Consider the following 26,156-nt stretch of genomic DNA (forward strand, 5'->3'; position numbering starts at 1 on the left):
TGGGACATTCCAGAGGACTGAGCTCTCTTCACTATCTTCCACAGAGGGGTTTATTCTTGCTGGTCCTTCCTGCCCAAGGGGACAGACTACCCTCGTACTCACAGTGTGAGTGTGGGGGAGGTGGAGAGAGAGGTGCTGGGGCTCCAGCGCACTCACACACACACACACACACACACACACACATACACACACACGCATGTGTTCTTTATAGGGATTTTCTGGCATTCAGATAAGGAGATCACAGACCTAAGTCTTATATTTTTTATAAAAACCCTCAACCCAGGGCCAGGCCAGAGGGCAGAGGGCTGCAGTGTTTTTCCTAACGGAATTGAGGAGAGTTCCAGGGACTAGGCCAGCTCCTGGGACCCCTAGAGAGGCAGCAGCACAGACAATATGTAGAGCTGAAGGCAGTGTGGGGCCTCTAGCTCCGAGTGAGAGGTCAGGAGCGGCTATACCAGCCCTGTCCCTACACGTGGACAGAGGGCCAGGCCTGCTTGGGGAAGCCCCCACCAAAACCAGAACCCCAAACCTAGTCCTGGAGAGACACCTTCACAAAGAGGGTGGCAGATGGGTGCTGGTCTCCGTTCTTTGACAAGAGGTGGACATGGCGGTATCCTGGCAGGTGGATGGGCAGGAAAGAGCACAAGGAGAGTTCCAGTCACTCAATGAGGATGCTTCAAGGGATAATGGCCCTAGCCCAAGAGATAACAGGCCCTGCCCCCTCCAACTTGTCACCCCCTCTCCCCAACAAACACCTTGCTTGAGGCTGCCCAAGGGGATGGTGCTCTGGCCAATAAAGTCGTTCTTAGAGGATGCGTCATAATCCTCCACCACAAAGCGCACGAGGGCGAGCTCAGGCACGGCCACCTCAAACTCGAACTCTGTGTCCCACCACGGGTTGAAACCTAGGAGTACCAGTACCATGTCAACAGCATGGCCACCAGCTCCAGGGGTCAGGCCCCACCGAGGCCCACCAAGTACCATTATTGGTGACGACAGCAGTCTGGCGGCTGGCCATGTCGCGGCCCACACCATGGATCTCCACCGTCACCTTGGGGTCCACTATTGAATTCTTATTCTTGTTGACTTTTGGCAACTGCTGTCCAGAGATGACCTGAGGGGCAAGGGACAGATGGGGGTTCAGCAGGGGTAGCAGGGAGGGAGGCCCACAGGCTCCTATCCCTCCTGTGGCTGGCCATACCCTGATGCTAAGCCGCTTCCTGGTCCACCAGGGCCCCTGAGCCAGGGCACGTGAGTTAAAGGTAGAGTTCAGGTCTCGCAGGAAGGCAGGCTTCAGCACATACCCACAGGCCCCGTTGTCCTGGAAGCGGCCCTGGTACACGTCCATCTCCGGGCCAGGTGTCTGGAAATTCAGGGCCACTAGAGGCAGGATAGAGCAGTCACGGCTGCGGCTGCGGGCTGGCCCCGGGGTGGGGGGGCGGGGCCTGGAGCCCAGCCTACCCGGGGTAGAGTGAAGGCCTCGGAGTCACGTGGGGAGGCAGAAACGTGGTCCGGCACCACTCCGATGCCCACTGCCCTCCTGCCACCCTAACTGGCCCCCACGCCAACCTCACATTCCATTCCTGGTGCCAGAATTCAAAGGACTACGGTGCTGACAATGGGATTTCAGACTCGCTGGTGGCCGGTTAGCTCCTGAGCCCCCAGAGCCCGTGTCCGGCCCCAGCTGGGTCCCCAGAGCCTCCTGACCCCTGGCCCTCTGGACCGAAACCCTCCCATGCAGGCCTCCTCCCGGCCCCTGCCAGCCCCTACCTATCTGGCAGCCCCCGTTCCACATCTCCACAGGACTGTAGTTGGAGGAGTCCGTTCTCCAGCCAGCAGGGTAGATCCTGCTCAGGTGATTGACGTTGTGGCGAACAAAGCTGTTTCCTGAAAAGGGTGTGGGTGGTCAGAAGTGCAGGCCTCCTGCTGAGCCCAAGCACCCCCCCTCCCAACCCCCAACCCCATGCCCACCCATCTGGAATGGTAGGGAGTGTGCCAGCTCTGTGCCACGACCCAAGTGGTGGAGCCAGGCCTGGCCCTGGCCAGTCCAAATGGTCAGAGGGATGGCCAGCACGCTGAGGACGCAGGGCCGAGGCTCACCTGATTCTTGGAGCAGTCGGAGGGCGCGGTTCTCAGAGAAGGACACCATCTCATAGAAGGCCTGCCCTGAGGTGCCAGGGCTGGAGAAGCCCCCAAAGTGGACACTCTTGCAGTAAATGACCATATCCGAGAGCTCCTTCACTAGCCTGAGCTTGTCCTCCTGGGGGCCACGGGGAGGCCCAGGTTAGATTCAGAGGTTGGGGCGGGTGGGCACTGAGAGAGCCAGAAACCCAGACACAGAGAGACAGAGAGAGAGACAGACAGAGAGAGGGGGGCAGAGGGTCTGAGTGGCAGCCACGGAGAACTGAGGCAAGGCAAACATCCCATGACGGCGGAGGCCCCGGGGCTGCCCCTCCCCCGCAGCTCCCCCTCGAACCCTGGGCTTGCGCTGCACTCGGCTCCTCACGGCCTCGTCCTCCATCTCAGCAGCCTCATCCTCATCAGACACAACAGTGGCTTCAGGGCCGCCCTCCCCGCCAGGGGGCAGGAGGCCCCCAAGCTTCTTCCCCTTCAGCAAGATCTTCCCCTTCAGTTGCTAAGGCGAGGAGCAGCTCGTCAAGACCCAGCCAGCTGGCCTCCCAGCCAGTCCCCCTGCCCTCTCATCAGGACGCCCCCATGCCCACCGCGAACCTCAGGGGAAGGCAGACTGGTGGTGACCCCGTCCAGCGGCCGGTCCAACAGCATGGGGCCCAGGATGGTGCGCAGGTGTCGCGCCATCACCCGCTGCTGCTCCAGGCTGCAGTGGTTCTCCAGGGACAGGATGACGGGGTACGGGGACGCCTGGAGGCCCCAGGGCAGGTTAGGAGGGGGGGGCGGCCCCTACCACGGCCCTCCTCACCCGCCAGGGGCGCGCCCACCTTGAAGGCGTAGTCCCGGATGGCCCTGAGCACGTCGCAGAGGAGGATCTTGGAGGTGAAAGTGTAGCCATGGTAGATGATGGGCTCCTGGTTGGGGCCGTCCCAGCAGTCGAGCTCCAGGCAGCGGCAGCCCTTGCACAGCGCCCTGCGGGTAGGCGCGCGGGCTAGGCCCCCAGCTCCGCCCGGCCCCGCCCCCAGCTCCGCCCGGCCCCGCCCCCAGGCCGCGGCCCCGCCCCCAGCTCCGCCCGGCCTCGCCCCCAGGCCCGCCCCCAGCTCCGCCCGGCCCCGCCCCCCAGGCCGCCCGGCCCCGCCCCCAGGCCCGCCCCCAGCTCCGCCCGGCCCCGCCCCCTCCCGGGCCCCACCGGATGTAGGCCTCCGTGCTGCTGGGCCCCGTGAGCTGGTCTTCCAGCAGGTAGGTGTTGTGCGAGGAGGACATCAGGTAGTGGCTGAGCGGCTGGCCCATGTCCTGGTAGACCCGCCGGTGCGCCAGGCTGAAGGCGCTGCCGTCGGCGGACAGCAGGTACATGAGGAAGCCGTCCTTGGTCATCTGCCGCTGCGCCTTGGCTGCAAAGGAGCCGGGCACCAGTCAGAGCCCTTGGGGCCAGCCACCTCCAGGAGACCCTCCTGGCGCCGCCGCCCTGGCAGGGGAGCCCCTTGCTGTCCCTGCCTCCCCATCCTCAGCTGGTGGTCGAGATATCCCTCGGAGGGGGTATGTCTGAGTCAGCCATCAGACTGGGACCCTGTCTCCTCCCCGGTCCCCCACACTGTGAGGGCCCTGAAGGTGGGGCCTCATCTCCTCCTCCTCCGCCTCCGCCTCCTCCTCCTCCTCCTCCTCCTCCTCCTCCTCCTCCTCCGTGCCTCCAGACTGATGCCTCCCCAGGACAGGGCCCCAGGATGGAAGCAGGAAAAGGGTTTGCTTTTCTAGCCTCCTCTCTATTTCCTGAGGGAGGAGCCTACAAACCCCCCTGGACGAAGAACCAGGAGAAGGGTAGTGATGCTGGGGCCCTGTCTCCCATCTGCTTGCCTTCATGGGGCAGGCAAACGCTGACCAGAGGCCCTGGGGCCCACTGAGGCATCCCCCTTCCCTCCAGCTCCCTACACTTGGGCTGCAGTCTCCCCAGGGGTCTCCCAGCCCCGTGTGACCCCAGGGACCGCAGCCAGGCTCTCACCGGTCTCACTGGGCTCATAGCGCTCAATGAGGGAGAGCGCCAGGGCAGGCCCTGCCGCCTCTTCCCGCTGCTGGTGCTGCAGGAAGCTTACTAACTGGTCCACGGACAGTGTCTCCCCAGAGCCCGCCGCCTCAGCGAAGGTGCGGTCAATCTCCGCCCGCTGGGTCAGCATCTTGTAGAAGGCCTCAATCTCATCGTCCTCCAGGGAGTCCGTCTGGGAGTGGTCACATTCCTGCAAGGCCAGGTGGGCAGGGCTCAGAGCATGGTCCCAACCCGGCTCTAGGGCCCACAGCCACCCAGGCCCAGCCCTCACTCCCTGCCTCACCCTGAAGATCTTGCGGGCATAGCTGTCATCCACCTGGATGTTGAGTTCCTTCAGGAAGTTCTGCAGCTCCTTGAAGCTCATCTTGTTGTCCTTGTTTTTGTCAGCTTTTCGCAAGCAGGAGTGAATCCAGCTGGGCAAGAAGTAAGGAAAGAACCCAGGAGCCCTGGTACCCCCCAAGGTCCCAGCTAGAACCACATTTCAATCCCAGGGTCAACTGGAACAAGGTGGATTGAGATCACCTATAGACAAAGCTCCCTGCAGGCCAGGCATACTGTACTGCACATCAGCATTCCAGGGACACAACCCGATGGCCTCTTTGGAGAAAATGTTACATCCTATTAAGAGGTCTTTTTTCTACTTACTTATTTTACAGGAAACAGCAAACTGTAAGCCACAGGTCAGAAGGTGAGGATACCACAGGCAAAAACAAAGCCTGAATCATGCTGTCACACTGGGGCACTTAGGCCCCCACTTCTCCTTTACCTCCAGCCCCTCTCCCCTCAGACTTGACCTGGAGAAGCCAAGAAAGAGGAACTCCACGGTACATTCCACAGAAATTGAAGAACAAAGACAACAAAAACAATTTTTAAAAATTGATAGCAGGATTTTAGAAGTCAGCAGGTTTTTAAAGGTCACAAAGGAAACAACATAACTGATACCATAAAAACTTTAAATAATTCTGAGGGTTGAGTAAAGTAGAAATAAAGCCATCCAGATAACATGAGGATGACCCTAATAATTGAGAAAAGGACACAAACTGATCTTTTGCAAATGTTCTTGGTAATCAAAGATATTAATAAATTGCAAATGAGATGCAATTTCTTAAACTATAAGATCAGCAATTTAAAAGCATACTACCCACATGATGAGATGAGCACTGGATGTTATACTATATGATGGCAAACTGAATTTAAATAAAATTTAAAAATAAATAAATAAGCAAATAAATAAATAAAAGCATACTACTCAGTGCAGGTAGGGGTGAGGTGACACGGATACTCCTATCCACCATTTGGACAAAGGAAATTGTCCAACCCTTGGCAATGTGATGCAGAGATACAGCTAAAGCTTGAAACTATTACATCATTGTACTTGCTAATTCCACTTCTAGGAATCTATTGATAAGGAAATACTCCTAAATACCTAAAGGTTTTAGGAACATAGTTCTTTGCAATGTTACTTATAGTAGTGAGAGACTGAAAATAAATGTTCAGCACAAAAAGAATAGATCACTAACTTATAGGGCATCTACTCCAGGGAATATTACACAGTCACTACGGCTTTTTATGGAGACTATACTAACACTGGGAAATAATTATGACATAATGGTACACAGAAAGTGGATACAAATGTATGATCTCCACTATTTTGGCAAATGCATCATTAGGCAAATTGAAATGCAGAAAAGGAGATTGGGGGAAAACCCAAATATTGGAGTTTTGTTTTGTGGGCCTTTAAAACGTCATTTTGAGGTGCCTAGGTGGCTTAGCTGGTTAAGCGTCTGACTCGGTTTTGGCTCAGGTCATGATCTTAGGCTTATGAAACTGAAACCTGCCTTGGGCTCCGAGTTCTCAGCAGGGAGTCTACCTGGAGATTCTCTCTCCTCCTTCTGCCCCTTCCTCCACACACACACACACCCATCTCCCCCCCCCCCCACGTGCACACACGTGAGCACACACACACACTCTCTAATAAATTAAATCTTTTTTAAAAATTAAAAGAAAACTCCACATTTTATGTATATATTTACATGAAAAAATAATTATAGCAGAATTGCAGGTAAAAAAATCAAATTCAAAGTGGTCCAGCTGAACATGAGGTTCCCATGCTGACTACTATTCAGCAAGCTGGGATGATTTTATGATCTCAAAGGCTGGGCAACAGAAGCCTCCAGAGGGTACAAGATTGTCCAAGGATAAGCCACCACTTACAGAATTAGACTTTTAAAAAAGCTCAAAATCAGTCAGAGGTAGACTTGAAAAAAATACTTAAAAATCTGTGAAATGCTGAAAAGCACAAAGTAAGGAAACTAACAGGGCTCAAAGTATGTCCCTCAAAGCAGCTGGATATACACTAGTCATGAATAATCAGAAAATGAAATTAAAAAAGTAATTCCAGCAAAGAGCATCAAAATGAGTCAAAACACTTAAATTTTTTTAAATGTATAGTTTATACTCTGAAAACTACAAAACAATGTTGAAAGAAATTTAGAAAGATCTAAATAAATGGAAAGATACCCATATTTACAAATCACAAGATTTGATATTGTTAAATAGGGAATACTATCCAGATTGATCTACAGATTCGGCACAACCCCTATCATAATCATGCTTGCTTCTCTGCAGAAATTGATCCTAAAATTCACATGGAACATCAAGGGACCCAGAATAGTCAAAACAATCTTGCAAAAAAAGAACAAGGGCACTCAGGTGGAGCAGTCAGTTAAGTGTCCAGCTCTTGGTTTCAGCCAAGAGCTCAATCTTAGGTCATGAGATTGAATCCTGAACCAGGCTCCATGCTCAGCATAGAGTCTGCTTGAGATCCTCTCTCACTCTCCCTCTGCCCCTCCTGTTCATTTTCTCTCTCTCTCTCTCACTCTCTTTCTCTCTCTCTCTCTCCCTCTCTCCTGGTCCTTCTCTCTCTCTCTCTCTCTCTCTCTCTCATAAATAAACAGATTTTTTTATTTAAAAAAAAGAACAAATTTGGAGAACTCATACTTCCCAATTTCAAAACTTACAAAGTTACAGTAACCAGAATATGGTACTGGTGCAAGGACAGACATACAGATAAATGGAATAAAACCAACAGTCATGAAAATAAGCCCTCGTATCTATGGTCAATTGATTTTTGATGAGGGTGTAAGGACAACTGATGAGGAAAGAACAGTCTTTTCAACAAATGGTGCAAGGACAACTACCTACATGTGAAAAAAATGAAGTTGGATCCCCCATACCACACTACACACAAAAATGAATTCAAAATGAATCAAAGACCTACATGTAATAGCTAAAACTATAAAACGTTTAGAAGAAAATAACAAAAGCAAATATTTGTGACTTTGGGTTAAGCAAACCCTTCTTAGATATAACAGCAAAAATCAGAAGCAAAAAAAAGCAAAAAGTAGCTAAATTAGGTGTCACCAAAACTAAACCCTCTTGTTTCAGATATCAAGAAAAAGAAAAGAACCCTCAGAATGGGAGAAATTATTTACAGGCATAATTATGATGAAACTTGTACCTTGCATATATAAATAACTCTCACAACTCAATAATCAAAAGACATAGCCCAATTAAAAATTGTACCGGGGGGGGGGGGGTGGGCACCTGGGTGGCTCAGTGGTTGAGGGTTTGCCTTTGGCTCAGGGTGTGATCCAGGGGTCCTGGGATCGAGTCCTGCATCAGGCTCCCTGCATGGAGCCTGCTTCTCCCTCCGCCTATGTCTCTGCCTCTCTGTCTCTCATGAATAAATAAATAAAATCTTTAAAAAAAACCACAAACCAATTGCACCAGAGATGTGAATAGACATTTCTCCAGAGAAAATGCAGGAAAGTACATATGCTTAGCATCATTAATTATTAGAGAAATGCAAATGAAAATTCAAACCAAATCAAACAAAAAAATCCATAAAATAACAAGTGTGTTGAGGATTTGAAGAAATTGGAACCCTTGTGCACTGTAAGTTAGTGTACACTAGTACAGGTGCTATGGAAAACAGTATGGTAGTTCCTCAAAAAAGTGAAAGTAGAATTACCCTGTCATCCAGCAACTCTACTTCTAGGTATATACCCCAAAGAACTGAAAGCAAGGTCTCAAAGAGATATTTGTACAGCCATGTTCACAGCAGCATTATTCACAAAACAGCAAAAAGGTGGAAGCAAACCAGGCACCCTTCAACGGATGAATGAAAAAACAGTATATGGTACATGCAGACAATGGAATATTATTATTCAGCCTTTAAAAATAATGTAAATCTGGACACAGGCTATAATACGGATGAACCTTGAGGACATAATGCTAAGTGAAATAAGCCAGGTGCAAAAAAGACAAATACTATCTGATTCTACTTGTCTGAGGTCCCTAGGGTACTCAAATTCATAGAGATAGAAAGTAGAGGGTGGTTGCGGGGCAGGAGTGGGGGTGGAGATTAGAGGTGGGAGAATGAGAATGTTCAGTGGGTATAGAATTTCACCTTTACAAGACAAAGAAAGTTCTGACTGGCGTGACAATGTGAATGTACTCAACACTACTAAAACAGTTGAAGATGGTAAATTTTACGTAGATTTTCCCACCAATAAAAATTTTTAAAAGACAGATCCATTTAAAAAAGAGCTTAACAGGGGTGCCTGGCTGGCTCAGTGGGTAGAAGATGCAATTTCTTTTTCTTTCTTTTTTTAGATTTTTAATTTATTCTAGAGAGAGAGAGAGAGAGAGCACGCATGTGTGAGCAGGGGGCGGGGCAGAGGGAGAAAATCTCCAGCAGACTCCCCACTGAGCATGGAGCCAGACGTGGGGCTCCATCTCACAATCCTGAAATCATGACTTGAGCCAAAACAGAATTGGACACCTAACTGAGTGAGCACCCAGGTGCCCAAGCATGCAACTCCTGATCTTAGGGTTGTCCAGCCCCACATTGGCTATAGAAATTACATAAAAATAAAATATTAAAAAACCCAAAAGAACAGAAAATGGGCAAAGGATCTGACAGATATTTCTTCAAAGTATCTGATAGATATTTCTATAAATGACTGATAAACAAATGTAAAGATAGCTGACATCATTGGCTATCAAGGAAATGCAAATTGAAACCACAAGGAGATACCATTTCACACCCACAAAGGTGACTACCATAAAGTAGTAACAATAGTAACAAGCCTTAGCAAAGATGCAAAGAGTTGGAACCCTCCTACACTGCTGGTGGGAACGTCAATTTCCTCATTGGGAAACTGGAAGTAACTCAAAAGGTTAAACATACGGTTACTGTTAAGACTTATAAATTCTAGGTATAGACTACACAAAACTTCTGCACAAATGTTCATAGCGGCATTGATTCATAAAAGCTCCAGAGTGAAAAGCCCACTGTCCATCAACTGCTGACTGGATAAATAAAATGTGGAATAACCACACCATGGAATATTGTTCAGCCATAAGAAAGAATGAAGGTCTGATGCATACTACCACAGGAAATCCTGAGTCATACTACAACACGGATGCACCTGAAAAACATGCTCAGCGAATGAAGCCAGTCACAAAGCACTGTACGATTCCATTTATATGAGATGTTCAGAAAAAGGCAAATATACAGAGCCAAAAAGTAGATTAGCGATTGTCCAGGGCAGGGGGATCATGGGGAGATGTGGCCTGGCTGCTAATGGGTTCTTTTTAAGGTGATGAAAATGTTGTAAATTTACTTATAAGCCTGTGAATTTACTACTAACCAGCACTGATGTGTACACTTTAAGCAGGTGAATTACATGGTATGTAAATTAAATGTCAATAAAACTGTCATTAAAATAAAGGAGCTGGAGCCGGTTCCACCCTAATCCTATGAACCAGAAGCCTGATCACTTTGAATTATAGGCTAGCATGTTGTTGTGCATCCAGATTTGGAGGTGAATTAGTTTTAAGCCTGCAGGCTGGCCTGCACATGAAGCCCAGGGAAAATCAATCACTCCCCAGAGAATGGCACATGGCTTTCCAAATTCCCAGAGAGAAAAAATGTAGTAACTCCAAGAAACAAGATTAAAATGCCAAGACACAGTCTCCCATTGAAGCAGGCTGCTGCCATTCCAGAACTCTGTGCTGGTTATGGGGGGGAGGAGAGGGAACATTGGGGGCTGCACACAGTAGATCAAACAGGACCCCAGGTACCTTCTCTGCTTCCCTTCAGCTAAGGACTGAACTGTGTTCCTCCCAAATTAATATGTTGAAGCCCTAACTCCCAATATCATGGCATCTTGGGATGAGTCTTGGGGGCCTTAATGAGGTCATGAGGTGAAGCCCTCGTGATAGAATTAGTGCCCTTATAAGAGGAGACACCAAAGATCTCGTGTCTCTCCCTGTGTCTCTGCCACGTGAGGACGCAGTGAGCAGACAGCCACTTACAAGCCAGGAAGACCACTCTCACCAGAACCCGACCATGCTGGCACCCAGCCCTCAGACCTCCGGCCTCCAGAACTGTGAGAAAATTCATCTCTGTTGTTGGAGCCACGCAGCCTATGCCATTTGGGGATGATGGCCCAAGCTGGGTATCTTCCACACCCAGGCTGCCCTGGGGATGACCAGAGTCAGCACCCATGGGCTGGGTCAGGACCCACTGCCACCAAAAGGATACTGCTGCAGCTTCTGCCTCTGGTCCATGGAGCCCGAATGGTGGATGATCTTACGCAGACCCTGCACCCAGTGCTGGGCCTCAGCTGGCGATGGGGCGATGAGGTCTAGTGTATTGCGCTGGTCCTTGAAGACAATGGAGAAGCAGCGGTCCTCGGGCACATCCCGGGCAAACTTCTCCAGGCCCTCCGTGCGGTGGCCCTTCCGCACCTCCTGAATGTCCTCAATGGAGACTGGAAGGAAGGGACAGGTGGCAGAGAGAGCTGTGAGGCCAGACCCTGCCCCTGATGTGGCCAAGGTACCACATGGGGACACAGAGCCGAGGCTGGAGCTCAGGCCTGGGTCTGGGGACGAGGAGGGTGGCAGGAGAATGGATAAGTGGGAACACAAGAGAGGAAGGAGGACAAGGACTGAAGTGGAGGAGTGTGAGACACAGCTGTGGTGGGCAGGGAAACACGGGGAGGGGGACAGGGGGACAGAGGGACAGACTGACTCTAGAGAAACACCTGGGACCCCAAGTCCTGCTGTTCCTAGCCTGGAGGGAGTAGGGCCCCTGCGAGAGGACTAGGGCAGGGCAGGGCTTTTAGAGATGGGGAGAGACTGTTCTGGAGCTTGGAGCCTGTGACAGACAGGAGGCCAGATAGCCTCCTTTACTGCACCTGACTTTGCACCATGCGAGCCTCCAAGCGCCTGTCCCAATCATTCAGGAGCCTGGAGCCCCCCTCCAGCAGCCCTGGCCCTGGAATGTGGGGGCACAGGGAGAAGTGCCTGTGCTGCATCACGGACAGGGCCTTGCCCTGCGTAGGTCTGGATGTGTCCTGACCTCAGGGAACCCCTTGGCGAGAAAGCTGCGGGAAGGCAATCTCGTCCTCTAGGATCCCAAGAGGTATCCCTTAGGGCTCTGAGAGAGTACATCATTCTGTCCTTAGGAACTGGGAGAGAGACTTCCTATCATACCCAAGCCTTCCAAGCAAGACCTTGCCTCTCGCGGGCCCCCAGGGAGCCCTTCCTCCAGGGAGCCATTCTCACCCGCTGGGCTCATGCTAAGCTGCTCAGCATCAAGCTCTAGGCTCTGCCCCTGCCCCACCTATGTCCTGAGTCACCCACATCCATCTGTCCTGGGTCCTAGACTAGCTCCAGCTGCAAGCTCACCTATCCTCCCCAAGCCTGCTGCACCCTGAGTGCCCAGAGGCCTCTGAGCCACCTGCGAGTCCCACGTGTATGGCATGCACCCAGCCTGGGCAGGTTCTGAGAGGGGGCCATTTGGGCCCTGGGCCATCTGGGGTGCAGGGGACATCACTGCTTCATCCAGTCTCCTGTGCCCTGCCCGGGGCTGGCTCGGAGGGGGGAGAGGAAACATGAGCCGGGCAGCGCCCGGGCCAGCACCCCCACCCGCACAGAGAGAAAGTCCAGATGCCTACACTGCTGATAATGCCTTGTCTGCCTCTGGGAGCCAGTGCGGGGTGAGCATAGCAGTGGCAGGATCAGGGGAAACTTCAAGCAGGGAGCAGATGCAGAGAAAACTGGGGGTGTTGCTCCACTCCCACCTCACCTGGCCTCAGTTTCCCCAAGGGTAGAATGTATTTGGGGACAACAGTCTTACTGCTTACCTGGGGAAGGGAAGCAGCCAACGGGTTTGCTCAGCCTGAGAGCCGTCTCGGGGTCTCCGACATGGAAGAGAGCCACATTCCTCACCTGAATCCACCTGCTACCTGACCCCGCACCTGTCACCCTGGCGGCCCCTCTGGTCAGGTTCAGAGCCCTCACTCCCACCCCTTCCCCATTCTTGCTGCTGCACCTTTGCTCACACCGGTCTCCTGCCTGGAATGCCCTCCTGCCCTGTGGCGCTCACAGCTGTCCCAGTATGAGGGTGGCTCATTGCACCAGCCCAGGGCCCCTGCTCTTGTCTCTGCCCCCATGCCCACTGCCATCAAGTGCTGGGCACATGCAGGGAACCATGCACATGTCCTGCCTGGTGGGGGGGCTCTCAGGAATCCCCAGAGCCCAGAGAGCAAGATGCCCACTCCTACTATGCCATTACCCCTGCCTCCTCCCCAGCCAGCATCTGACAGGAAGCCCCATATCAGGGCAGAGGCCTATGAAGCAGCCTGGCTGGTGCCACAGACAGGCAGAGGCAAGGTCTGGGTCACTCCCATGCTGTGTGAGAGGACTTCGGGCTCTATCCACTTTAACCCTACCCTGCCTTGCACAGAAAACATCCATGGCCCACACCCCCAAAGCCCCAGCCCAGCAATCCTCGTCTGACCCTGCTTCTGTCCTGCCTCCCTCTGACCCTGCTACAGGCCATAGGGCCAGCCAGTGATACTTTCTCAGGTTTCTACCCAGCAAACCCTTCCTGGGCACCTCCCTTTCCTCCTGTCCCCCTTCCCACCCAGAGCCTGTCATCTGTGTCTGATCACACTCCCCAGTGGGCTGCCCCTGCCCCTACCCATCACAGCCAAGGGGGATCGGGTTTGTGTGAAATCCAGCTACAATGATCTTTCTGCATGATTCAATGCAACAGTCACTAGTTACATGCACTATTTAAATATAAAGTAGCTAAAATTCAGTAAAACTAAGAATCCAGTTCCTCAGTCACACTAGTCACATTTCAAGTGATCAATGGCCACAGGTAGCTAGTGGCACCCCTACTGGACAAGTGCAGATAATAGAACGCTTCCATTATCAAAGAAAGTTCTTTCGGGTAGTGTTTGTCTAAAACTTTCCCACCAAGTAAAGATGTAGCGTGGGCGTCTCATTTTACAAAATCTTTAGGGCACTGGGTTAAAAGGCAGCTAGTCAGTACAGCTTTCTCTGTGAGGCCTTGCTGGAGGTGTTCTCCATTTGCAGGCCTCAGCCTTGGGTTCAGAAAACCCTCAGCCCCAACATCCTGAGGGGAACTGCCCAGCTATGGCCTCTCTCTACTCCACCCTCCGTCTTTGCTATGGCCCCAGTCCCAGGGAGGAACTGCCTCCTGTGGCCCCACCTCATATCCTGGCCACTGAAACCAGGAAGGGCCTTATCTGCCTCCGGACTTTGGGCCTGGCTTTTGGTCTCACTACACCTGGAGTCCTAATCTACCCAACTTCCCTCCTTCCCATATCTGTCTGGGTGGATACCCCATGAGTTCAGACAACACTGTCCAGCAGCCTCCCTATCTCCGAGATTGGTCCTCAATGACTACCCTCTCTGGCCCAGACTAGGCCTCAATTTCCCTGTGGGGGATTTAACTAACTCCCCCCCCCCCCACCCGCCCGCCCAAACCCTGCCAGCTTCAGCTTCCCTGTATCTGGTCCTGGTTGTGTGACCAACCTGGGCACCACCAGGACAGGCCTGGGTTTCCCTATTTGTGGTCCTGGTCCAGGACTGACCTCCTTGGCCCCGGCCCCAACCAGCATTGGCTTCCCCATGCAAGCACAGGTCCTACGCTCTGCTCCCACCCTGCAGCCCCAGGGACACTCACACAGCTGGGACTCCGGGGTCCGCATGACCTTACGGGACTCCTGCCAGATGGTCTTGCAGTCTTCCTGCAACTTGTAGAAACGCTCTCTCCGCCATGAGTTGGATTTCACCTTCAGGAGCTGGCTGCCCTTCAGCAGTGCATGTAGGTCCTCATCGTGCTGGAGACCTAGGGGGCAGGGCTGGTGAAATGCCACTTCCTCTGGTGTCCCTGATGCCCCAGGCCCTGTTCTAGCTCCTCTTGCCTCTGGACCCTCTCTGAGAAGGGACCCACTTCCCACCAGCCTTGTCCTCAGCTCTCAGTCCCCTTCTCCCACCTTCACCCATGTTCCAACGTGATCCTGGAGGCCCTGCCTCCTCCAGGAAGTCATCTCTGATTGCCAATTAAGGCCAGGCAAACCTTAGGACACCCCCCCACTCAAGGCTACACTTTATATACTGTGACCTGCCATCCACAGCAGAATGGAACAAGGGGAAGCAGCTAATTCAAGCATATCCAATTCCTGAGGAACCAGACACCTAGGAAATGGCCTGGTTCTGCGAAACAAAGTTTGTGCCCTTCCTGGTCACACTTAGGGGTGAAAGTGATCTGAAGGAAGCTGGGACCAAAATATTAGGCAGAGCAGAACAGAAAAGGTCTGGAGGTAACAGCAGTTGTAGTTCTTGGTGTCAACATTATGGTTGCTGTAGGACCCTTGGGCCCATCCCTGCCACCTTCACCCCTGCTACCCCACCCTGACTTCCACCTGCTTGAGAAGAGACCAATGAGCCCACTGTGGCCTGGGTTTGGCCTGCTGGGATGCCCCAGGCTCTCCCTGCCCACCCTGTCTCTGAATGTCCTGGGTCTGGGACCTTCAGGGTATAACAGTCCTAAGGCACACTGCAGCCCTCTTAGTGTCTGAGGCAGGACCCAGCCCAGGGCCCCAAGTGACAACCAGAACCCTGGCTGCATGGCCTCTCTTGCCCAGCTGTCTTCAGAGACCTGGGCTGGTCTCTATGGCATGGACTCCCAAAGATACAATGCCCTCTGTCCTAACAGGACCAAGCAGGAGGAACTGAAGGGGCACTGGGCTTGGCCCCCAGGAGCCCTCATCCCCAAGCAGACCCTGTATCAACTGGGATCCAGGAGAGACCACTCCCCACCTTAATGATTCATCAGTATAATATAGAAATAGATGCATCTAGATTCATATCTATTAGCTGAGCCAGATGCAGTCCAGCAGCCAGCTCTCTTTGGATCCAGGTGGCCATCTCACTTCATTCCGTCCCCAAAACTAAAACCATGTGGTCCTTCGGCTCCAGCAGAGCGCTGACATCAGGGACCGTGTGGGTCCAGTCTGAGGGCCCTGTGACAAGGCCTCTAAGCTCTTCTTTTCTGAACCCAGGTCTACAGCCCCTGATCAGCCATCCAGCTTCATCCATGTCCCCACTGCCCCTACTAGACCAGCCAAACCCACACAGCCACAAGACCTATGGAACCTTCTGGATCGCTTCCCCAGGCCTCAGCCACCCATATCTTCTCTATACCTCTCAAATCTCCTGCCTCCACTAAAGACAGAGCCTAGTGCTAACAACCACCCCCCGCCCCGCCCCATGGCTTTAGGCAGTTCCCTTCCCTGTGCCTCTGTTCCCCCACTAGCACTGGGTGAGAACAACGTGGCAAGAGGCGTCTGTGGGCCTCCTCCCTCCTCTGTCCCAGGTCTCTCCACAATGCTGGGAGACCCCTCTGTCTTAGTGTGAGCATCCCCCATTCAGTGCCAGGGATGTTCAGTGGAAGAGAAGGGGGCTCCTGCAGGGTACCCTAAACTGCTGGCTGTGTCCCTAGCACTTGGAACAACAGGAAGGGGATGGGAGTCCCAGATGCTAGGAGAGAGTCCCTCAGCCTCTGCTGGGACATTCCATGTCCTTCCTAAGGCAAGGCATCGCCTTACCCCCTGCCTGCTCCCTACCCCCAGGCGGGACACTCATTAGAACAAGCCACTGCCAATGACACAGATGGTAGCAGGGGAGGGGGCTAGAAAGTAGGTGAACCCCACCCTCCGGTTCTGGAAAACACCATGGGGAGATGACATGTTCATCCTGTCCCGGAGCCAGGCTGTGGCCTTGTCTGCGGTCAGGCAGAGATAAGTCCCCCGGCTGCCGACATGGCTTCCGGAACACGTACCTCAGCCCCAAGGTGGGCCTTGATAATAGCCACTGCTTTCTGGGCCATTAGAGAACCTGGGCAGGCACCCCCATCTTTGAGTCTCATTTGTGTGGCCCATTTATTTCTGAGGCCTCTGGGCTGCCTGCCCCACCATCCTTGCTCCCTTAGCACCCAGAAAGTCCATGGGCACCCCTCGCTCAGCCCCACTCACTCAGCTTTAGTACTTTCTCCTCCTGTGGAAGGATAGAGACGCAGAGCCTCTGACCTCAGGGGCCCCTGGGCTGACGTTGTAGCCTCACCAACTTGCTCAGGCAGCCGCACACAGTGAGGTGGCCATGTGGAGGAGGGCAGAGGGTGTGCAGGTGCTAAGAGGAGGCCAAGGCGGGTGCCAGGAGTCCTGCCCCTATACCAAAGGCGATGCACAATGGAGACAAGTTGGGTCTGGAGCCCACAGCCATACACAGCTACGCAGTCACACACTGCCATCTCAACATACAGTGCCAGGACATCACAATGATAATGATAGCAGCCACCGTCACATTAATGGTCAGTATTTGAATAAAATACTGTTTTTAGCACAGGTATTTAATTCCCCCAACAACCCTCTGAGGAAGGCACTATCATTATTCCCATTTTACAGATGAGGAAACTGAGGTTCTAGGAAGTTACATGGTGGAGTCAGAAGCCTGCCTAAGGGTTAGTGCTACGAAACATTAACATTACCTTATGCAAGTCACCACTCAGGCACACTGAGTAATGTCACAAAGAGCAGTATCAGAAAGTCCACATAACCCACACTGTAACACAGGACAGCATCAATCACCTGGGGCACCCACCGTCTGTCTCCCACAGTCACACACAGTACACAGCATCACCCTGGATCGCACACTGCCACATTGGTGTCACAATGTCACACACTTGGTTACACAGCATTACATATCATCATTGCCACACAGCGGCTCCACGTACCACACGAGGGGCAGGCTCACCACTAGGTTACACACCAGGTCAACCCACTGTCACACCTGTCACTCACACTTGCACAGCATCACACCGGATCACATGGTCTCGGAAAATCATTTCACTGGGCTACACAGTCATACCAGTAACACACTGAGCCATATATCTAGCAGTGCCTCAGAAATCTGTAAACAGGCGGCATTAGGGGTAATAAGGGGGTGGGGGGCTTCGGAGTGGCTCAGGTAGATCAGGGGAGCAACCAATCCCCCCTAAACACATCCCGCATGCCACCCCTGCAAACACAGCCCCGCGGTGGGTCTCACACTCACAGAAGTACTAAACAGGTCCAACCAAGGATGGGAGGCAGCGCCCGGGGCTCGGGAACAGCCTGCATCTCGCCCCAGCTGCTTTCCCCGCAGAGCTCCGAGCCCCCAGCGTGCCTTACCTAGCCTCTGCCCATTGAGCGCGGCCACCTTGAGGCTCTCCTCCTGCAGGTAACGCTCCCTGGAGCGGCTGCGGCTCGGGATTCCCAGGCACTGCATGACGCCCTCCGGAGCCTCTGCGCCACCGAGCCCGGCCCGGGACCGCGCAGCCTCCAGAAAGCCCCGGCAGCGGGGGCGGAGCCACCGCCCTGGAGGCGGGCCAGGGGCGGGGTCGGAGCCCGGGAGGGGCGGGGCCAGCCCGGAGGGGCGGGGCCAGCCCGGAGGGGCGGGGCCTCGGCCCGAGAGGCGGGGCGGGAGAGAAATCTGGGCTGAAAGGGGCGGAGGCAGAGCCTGGGAGACGTGGCGGGTCCGGGAGGGGCAGGACCTTTGCCCCCGGGAGCTGCGGCGAGGGCGGCCTCCAGGCGGTGAGAGGAGGAGCCAGAACCCAAGAGGCGAGGCGGGACAAATCTATAGCCCAGGACGCGGAGGAGTGGCGAGCCCGAGCCCAGAGGGCGGGCAGGGGGCGGAGCCCCGACCCCGGAGGTCGCGGGGGCAGCCGGGGGAGGCGGCCGCGAGTGGGAGGTCACGTGGAGGCCGAGCCTCACTCGGGAAACCGGCCAGGGGCGAGCCGGGGCCCGGGGGCGAGCCGGGGCCCGGGGGCGAGCCGGGGGAGGGTCCCTCACTGAAAACGCGGGGTTCGGGCAGGCAGGGGCTGAACCCCGGCTCCGGAGGCGGTGCCCCGCCAGGGGCGGTGTCCAAGCGGGGGCGGAGCCCGAGTCGCGAATTCGAAACACCTGTAGGGGCGGGCGGAGGACCCCAAGCGTGAGCGAGACGAAGCCGAGGAGGCGAGACTGGGGGGCGGCGGCGGCGGCCTGGGTGGCCCAGACTAAGCGGGCAGGATGGGGCGGGGTCAGACGGAGCGGGGGACCGGCCTGGCGCAGACCACCAAGGCCGCCAAATATTTTGCCTCAATTACTCAACGAATTCATTGTAATTCAGCTGGCTGTTGCCTCACAGGCAGACCCGTTTCCTTCTCTCAGTGTCTCCACCCGAGTGGGGTAATCTCGAAGCTTCCAAATACGAATGGAACTCTTTAAAAAAGGCTGGTCTTAAAAATGAGTTCATTAACGCAGGCTTGCTTTGACAAATAGATGAGAGCCACTGCAACTTTATACAAAACTGGGCTGCCAGTGCGCTGGGAAACAGTGGGACCTTTCATGGAAGTTACAACTTCTCTTTCATGCACCCAGCCCCTACTGTGTGCCAAGGTCAGGACGCCACCCAGAGGCCTGACTCACCCCTCTCTTTTACTCTGCCTCTGAACAGTGCCTCCTTTTGCCTCACTGCTGCTCCAGTCACCAGCGCTGGCAGTGAGTCACCGGCAAAGCCAGCCATTAGCTCGGCCAAGCAAAGCAACACTAACAATAAACTGAAGCGCAGAGTGACTTGCCTAAGGTCACGCCACAGAGAATAAATCATGAGAACGTGTGTTAGTGTAGATAGGCTGAAATACAGGCACAAACAAGTTGTTCTTCTTTTAGGGGTGGGCAGGCAGACGGTAAGATGAACCTGTTTTAGAGGAACCACACAAGGGTTCTCATCCAGAGGACCAAGAACACCCTCCTACACACACACACACTGCCCCACGCCAAGGACCTATGGATAGAATCACACCTCAATGTAATTTGCGTCCTTTGAATTCTCTTGTATTTTACTTTATGTATTTAAAAACATGACGTTGAGGAGGGGGCCACAGGCTTCCTCTGACTGTCAAAGTGGCCCTATGGCACAAAATGTTAAGATCAGTGTGGATCAGTGTGTGTCTGTGGGGTATGAACCTGGAACCCCAGAGACAGTTTTGAAACATAATTGAATGGGTAGGGGGCTGGCCACCCCAACTTGCTGTGATGGCTCTGGAACCATGATCTCTTGGGGGCGCTGGCTTTTTTGCAAACTAGAGCTCCTATGCCCATTTGTGCTTTTCCCTCATGACATCCCCTGTAAATTGGGTGTTGCTATGCCATGGGTGGAAAAAAAAGGGCCCAGAGAGGCAAGGGGGCATGCTCAGGGTCACAACCTAAAGAGAAGCAAAATGAGGTCTGGAACTCAGGTCTCCTGGGTCCAAGATGAGGCCTCCCCTACAGCCTGCCTTCCACTTTTACAAATGCCAGTTTTTACAGTGGGGCAGGGTGGATTTGGTGTAAGTAAAGTTAGTGAAGGTGGCTGTGTTCAGTGAGGGGAGGGCCTGGGAAGCAGTGTCCTTTTGGGCACATCTGGGGACCTCCTGGAGAGCCCAGCACAGGCCTGGCTAGGATGGAGACAGCAGAGGTAGTGGAGTAGGGGGAGGAGGCCAGGGGACTGGAGCATCAGTCTGAGGGCTTCTGAGACACCAGAAGGAGCCCCTTGATACTTGAGCCCTGTTCTGGGCACATTTTTCCTAGCAAGGGACTCCCTTATGGTGCCCCTTCATCTCTCAAGAACACAGAGAGCATGATCACTTGTGGCTGAACCTCCTGCAGAAATATAGGCCCGATGGAGCACCAGGCACTGTTCCCATTGCCTCATATGTACTACCTCATTCAGTCCTCACAGCAAGCCTATGAAGTCGGTAGTGTCCTTATCTCCTATTTCACTGAGGAAATTGAAGCACAAAGAAAACAAGGAATTTATCTAAGATGAAAATGTGAAGGCTTGAACTCAGTCTGCCTCCAGAACCTATGCCTATTTACTACACCACATCTACCTGCATCTGGGGTGAGGATGTAAGAGACATCTCATGACTAGGGAGGCCCTATAGCCCCCCAGGCCAGTAGATGGGTGGGGGGCTCTCTGCAGCAGTCTGCTGACTGCCCAAGCCAGATAGCGTGGTTGGGTGCAGATACGCAAGAGGTACAGACTCTCCAGTGGAAGTGTGGACACCTTGGAATAGCACAGGGCACAATGACCACTCCTTCCTACCATCAATTCTCCTCAGCAGGTCCTTAGAGCTCCCTGATCTGGTCTACAGGAGGATCAAAGGCACTTAAGGGAGGTAATTCTGGGTGTTGGGCTAGAAGTGGCAGGGCCTTCAGGGAAAGAGCTTAGGGTGCCTGCCCGCCCCACAGGAAAGGCTGGACAGAGTGAGGCATTTGGAGGCAGGTCTCAAACAGAATGGGCCAATGTGGCCAGACCCACGCCACAGTGTCTCCACATAGCTTCCTCTCCAGGGAAGATGACAAAGGCACAGATGAGGCTCCTGAGGATGGAGCCCGTTCCAACATGAGCTGGTTCAGAGGAAACCAGAGGGCTTCTAGGAGATTTGAGTGTGAGACAGGCACAGACGAGGTGGCACTCAGCAGAGGAGACAGCACTAATTAAATGATGGAGAGAGAAAGGAGAGGTCTCCACTGTGGTCCTCTGAGCCATCCAGACTCCATTCCTGCCAGTCTGGCCAAAGCACTAAGGACACCTCTGGTCTGAAGAGAGAAGAGGAAGCACTGGAAGGGGCAGGGATCCCATGACCCAGCTGGACGAGGTTGCCTTGAGGAGCCCAAGCTACTGGTGGGAGGATAACTGCTCTGGGCACTGAGCAAGATCTCTTTGGGCCATGGAGACCAGGTAACACACGGCAGACTAGGGGCTGTCTGAAAAGAACATGTCCTGTTCCCCTGAATTCCAGGGGGTCTCTAGTGGGCAGCTGGAGAGCTCTGCCTTTCCCTTTCCCAATACCTCCATGTATGATTTAGATGGATAGGTGGTAGGCACTGAAGTCTCCAACCCCAGGGATACTAGAATACACGGAGATATGGTTAAGCAGGGATTTGCGTAAGGCAAAATCACGGCAGATGATCTCAGGAAGCAGGAGCGCAGGACATCCTTCCGAGTGAGTGAGTCCCCAGGCTGGAGCGAAGAGATGCCAGACCAGCTGGGCCGTCCTGACCTGCCAGACGTCCAGGCCCTGCAGTGGGAAGCCACTGCTGCTCTTTCTCCTGGAGGAGGGCGTTACCGCAAGGAGCCCACCCAGACTGTTACCCGGTGGGTGGTGGGTCGGAGGGACAGAACTCGGCCAGACCCAGGGTGGAGTTGCAGGCAGTTCCAGGTGAGACTTGGCTCAGTCCCTCCAGGAGGGTGCGCAGAGGGAGGATGGGGCTGCCGCTTCCAGCTTGGGCATCGCTGACTGGGATTTCCGCGCGGGGCAGTTACTGCCGCCCAGCCCGACCTCGGCCGACCTCGCACACCTCCCACCTCCTCCCGCCACCCCCGCACCCCCCACCCCGCCACGCCCGCGCGGCCTGACGCGGCCAGGCAAGCCCGGGCTTTGGGGAGCCTCTCCAAGGGCGCGGGCGGGGTGCGGAGAACTTGGCTTTTCACGGACGCGGTACCGTCCCTCCTCGGCCCTCCGTGCCCGCTGGACCGTGGAGCCCAGCCCTCCGAGACCAGAAAAAGGTTGAATCCTTGCAGCGGGGTCGGGGGGTCGGGGGTGGCCTTCAGGGAAGTCTTCCCACCCGTACCCCACCCCCGCCCCCGCCTCCGGCCAGATCCGGGGGACAAGCGCGGAGACGCCAAGGTCTTGCCCGGCGGTCCCACCCCGAGAGTCCGGGGCCGAGATTTCCCCGATGCAACCAAAGAGCCGAGAGGCGGGCCCGGGGCGGGGCGGGGCGGAGGGCGGCCGAAGGAGCGGGGGTCCCCAAGGCCCAGGCGCCTTTCCGCGGGGGGCCCTGCAGGGTCTGCCCGCCCGCCCGCCGGGAACTCACCGTGCAGGGTCAGGAAGTCCCGGCCCGAGTCCATGCCCGACGGGCGCAGCGGGCGGGGGCGCCTCGGGACGCGCGGGGCCGAGCGGAGCGCGGCGGAGGGCCCCGAGGAGACCGCGGCGAGGAGAGCGGGGGTGGGCCCGGGACGCCGCCCCGCCCCCCGGGCGCGCCAACCCGCGCGTCTCCCCGCCCCTCTTGGGGATCTGGTGGGCGCGTCCCGGCCAGAAATAGCCGGATGCCTCCCGCTTCCTCCGCCGCCGCCCGCGGGCCGTGGGCCCCGTCATTACCGCGGGCGGTCCGGCCCACGCCCGACCTGTGGGCGCCTCTCGGGTCTGGGGTGATGCTCGGAAGAATCTGGCGTCGTTCTGGGAGAGGGACCGCGTAACTTCGACGCCCGGCAGAGCTGCTGTGAAACAGGGCCCGGGCGTCCGGCCGTGCAGCTGTGGCTCCCCGGATCTCTGCTTTCCCTTCTGCAAAATGGGTGCACGGGCATGGGTTAGGAGGTCCTCAGAGAGGTATGCCTGGATCTTGTCCTGAGGAGGGGCCCCTCCTCTCTCCATGGAAGTTTCTGACCCCAGAAGCGCCTTTCGTGGGGGCTGGGGCGCAGGCAGGGAAAGCTTACAGCAGCTGGGTGCAGGGAACTCACCTTTGAGCCTCTCACACCGCAAATCTCTGGTGATCTGTACAGCAGAGTGGAAGGACAGGACCTAGGGGTGGGTTACATCTCCAGGGTCCCTTCTTTGGGTGGCTTTCCAAGGGGCTGTCTGAACAAGGGGCCCCTAGCCCCCTACATGGAGGCTTCCCCTCAACTATAGCAACCCAGACACCCTCTTTATAGGGTACCCATATACCCCCAGGTGGAATCCTGCTGCCCACCACCCTTTGGGAGAGTCCCTTGGAAGAACCCCCAGAAGGCCTCCCAGGATGAAGGGTGCTGGGCCCACCAGTGAATCACCCGGGCTTTTTGGGCCAATAAAGCCAACCTGAAAGTCTGGCAGAAGTCAGTTGGAGCTCTCTTGGAGGAGAAGCCTGGCTCGCTTTAACCCCTCCTCTTTCTGGTACAATCAGGTGTAGGTGGTCTTGAATACCCCAGGTAGGGATGTAAGCCACAGAGCAGGTCTTCCTGTTCTGAGGACTGAGACTGGGTCAGGGCTTAGGAACTTCGGAGAGCCCCCTCTCTGACCCACATACAGGGTCTAGCTCTTTATCTGGCACTTGTTCTGGTGGGCCTGTTCTTCAGTAGGAGTACTCTCTGGCCCTGGCAGGCCTGTCAGACCCTCCTTAGTTTCCTTTCCAGTCAGGAATGAGCAAGTCCACACTGGCAGGCCTGACTTTGGAGCCCAAGCCAGGGGGATGGGATGGGGGAAGGATGGATGAGGGGGTTCTTTTCTGCCCTCATCTCTCTCTCTCTCTCTCTCTCTCTCTCTCTTTTCATCTAGGCTAGGACATATGCCTTCAGGCCTGCCCTCTGGGAGCCTCTGACTTTCCTGGGGGCCTCCAAACCCCTCTACTCAGTACATCAGGACTCTTCCAGCCCTATTCCTCTTCCCAGGCAGAAATGCGAAGAAATTCTGACACCAGCAGTTGCCTTGGCTTCAATTCAAGCATCATTCCTATTTATCCACGTCACCTCCCAGCTCTGAGCCCCAGGCTCCAAACTAGGGCATTATGTGGAACCGCAGCTTCTCCCCCCTGCCCCAGATGCCTCTGGTGGGGGCTGCAGCCAGGTTCTTCCTTTACATACCCTGAACCCTCCCCACACAGGTCGTCTTCTGGCATCTGGCCCAAGCTGAAACCTCCCTGGCCTGAGATTGTTAGGTGTGGCTGACTCAGAGTTGGCACATATGACCAGGTTCTGCCAGAAAAGAGAGCTGGGCAGTGCCCTGCTCAGAGAGGCCAGGCTGCTGCCCTGCCCTGTGGCTCAGACTGAACTCCAGGACTGTCCTCACCTCCTCTGTCTGGCCCTCCCACTCTTACAGGCCGTGAGGCACTCCGCCTGCTTCTGTTGGGTGCAAGGCTCTGCAGGGAGTATGACTGCGTCTTTGTGTGGAGGGCCCAGCAAGAGGCTCTGTACCCAACCACAGGGTTGCTGGCTTCTGCTCCCTCTGCCCTAAACAAGCAAGGCCCCCTGTGGGCCCAGCCCTGGGTAGGTGCCTTAATTACCCTCCCCAAAGCCCAGTTCTCAGTTACCTCTGCAAGATGCCCTGAGATCCTGGTGACTCACAGAACTTTTGGCAGGCTCAGTTAGTGTACAGAGAGGGGCCACGCATGCTCAAAGCCGTGTTGTCCTATGGTAGAGTTTCAGGCATCTTGCCACCTCAGCTGACCATCCTGCCTTCTTTTTTTTTCTTTTTTTTTTTTAATTTATGATAGACAGAGAGAGAGAGAGAGAGGCAGAGACACAGGCAGAGGGAGAAGCAGGCTCCATGCCAGGAGCCTGACGCGGGACTCGATCCCCGGACTCCAGGATCGCGCCCTGGGTCAAAGGCAGGTGCGAAACCGCTGAGCCACCCAGGGATCCCCTGACCATCCTGCCTTTGGTGTGTGTGTGTGAGGCTGGGTGCAGGCAAAGGGACTTCTGGGATGATTGGAGAAAGAGAAGACCTAGTGAGACCTGGTGTTAGGGTCCTGCCTACCTCTACTTCCCTGTTCCCTGTTCCCTCATCACTACCACCTCTAGAGGCCCGGGGAGGAGGAGGATCAAAGCTATGAATGTCAACTTTCAGGACTGTCAGGCTCCCCAGTGCTTCAGGGCTTGCCCTGCCCCACCCTTCCCCCAGAAATGCAGACCCAGGCAAGCTCCAGTAAGTGACTTGCAGGCAGTTTATTCTGCACCCCCATGGTCTTTGGAGGCTGTCCTAGAGCACCAGGATGAGCGGCTGTTTAAACTGGCTGTGCTCTTTCTTTCTGTGAGAACTTGAGCAAATCCCTTCATTTCTGTGACCTCCACAGTCAGGAGCTGCAGTCTCCTTCAGAATTCCCTGAAATAACAGAGGTTGGCTCCCTGGTACAAATAAGTGCCTGCTGGATGGACATGCACGGTCCCCACCAATGTCCCCTACCTGGCCTCCTCTACCGAGCCTGGTGGTCACAGAGCCCAGCCTCAGGCTCTTGTTCTGAGGGCATGCCCCTGATGCTTGCCAGGGCTGGAAAAAAGCCCACCTGAATCCCCCCCCCCAGAGGGTCCTGGACCCAAATCCAGACACATCCGGAGGAAAAGCAAAGGTGGCCTCTCCCAAGGAAGTGGCTATGGCAAGTGTGCATGCTTACATCATGCCATGAAGACAGTACTGACTATGCAGGGTTTTCAGGATGCTGTGATAGACCACAGGGTGTCTGGGCCCACTGGTTATCCCAGGATGATATGGGACGACTTGGGGTTACTTTTCCAGAATTACATTTGTGGAATTTTATGGTATACTTGCTTGTGAATGTAACTGTGATGTTTATTTGAACATGGACTAAATCCCAATGCTCACCCCCACCCAGTCCCACCCCACAGGCAGAGTCTAGTGCTTGGTGTGGGGAAATTGTCAGGAAACTGGCCCTCAGACCCTCCTCTGAAGGAGGAGACACACTCAAGTCTATGAAGCAAAGAAGATACTGCTCTGCTATTTTGTTTGTTCAACAAATATTTATTGGGCACCTACTATGTGCCAGGC

General features: G+C 54.7%; 1 protein-coding gene across 3 annotated transcripts; it reads right to left on the minus strand.

Moving 5' to 3' along the window:
• Positions 1 to 247: 247 nt before the first annotated feature.
• On the minus strand, positions 248 to 22,651 carry PLCD1 (phospholipase C delta 1). Of its 3 annotated transcripts, none has more exons than XM_026001022.2 (15): positions 22,498 to 22,651; positions 14,241 to 14,405; positions 10,782 to 11,010; positions 4,452 to 4,581; positions 4,127 to 4,358; positions 3,320 to 3,521; positions 2,958 to 3,102; positions 2,731 to 2,880; positions 2,477 to 2,635; positions 2,101 to 2,260; positions 1,771 to 1,887; positions 1,202 to 1,380; positions 982 to 1,114; positions 756 to 905; positions 248 to 615 (listed from the first exon to the last, which is right to left on the minus strand). In XM_026001022.2, exons 1-15 carry the CDS (start codon positions 22,529 to 22,531, stop codon positions 530 to 532), a joined length of 2,271 nt encoding a protein of 756 aa, XP_025856807.1. In that variant the 5' UTR covers positions 22,532 to 22,651; the 3' UTR covers positions 248 to 529. The 3 variants fall into 3 exon arrangements, with proteins under 3 accessions (XP_025856807.1, XP_025856806.1, XP_072582579.1); XM_026001021.2 differs by lacking the exon at positions 22,498 to 22,651 and adding an exon at positions 17,788 to 17,956; XM_072726478.1 differs by lacking the exon at positions 22,498 to 22,651 and adding an exon at positions 16,594 to 16,785.
• Positions 22,652 to 26,156: the final 3,505 nt, after the last annotated feature.

This window comes from Vulpes vulpes, chromosome 11 (genome assembly GCF_048418805.1).
Source record: "Vulpes vulpes isolate BD-2025 chromosome 11, VulVul3, whole genome shotgun sequence".
NCBI classification, from domain to species: domain Eukaryota; kingdom Metazoa; phylum Chordata; class Mammalia; order Carnivora; family Canidae; genus Vulpes; species Vulpes vulpes.

What these genes read in the sequence shown, in the direction of transcription:
- PLCD1 (XM_026001021.2), bottom strand. Translation starts at nt 17,884, where the DNA reads ATGCAGTGCCTGGGAATCCCGAGCCGCAGCCGCTCCAGGGAGCGTTAC. An exon ending in CAGAGGCAGAAGCTGCAGCA is followed by an intron (nt 4,582 to 10,781) that starts GTATCCTTTTGG and finishes CTTCTTGCCCAG; the next exon opens with CTGGATTCACTCCTGCTTGC. An exon ending in GAACGGGGGCTGCCAGATAG is followed by an intron (nt 1,381 to 1,770) that starts GTAGGGGCTGGC and finishes TCCTGCCTCTAG; the next exon opens with TGGCCCTGAATTTCCAGACA.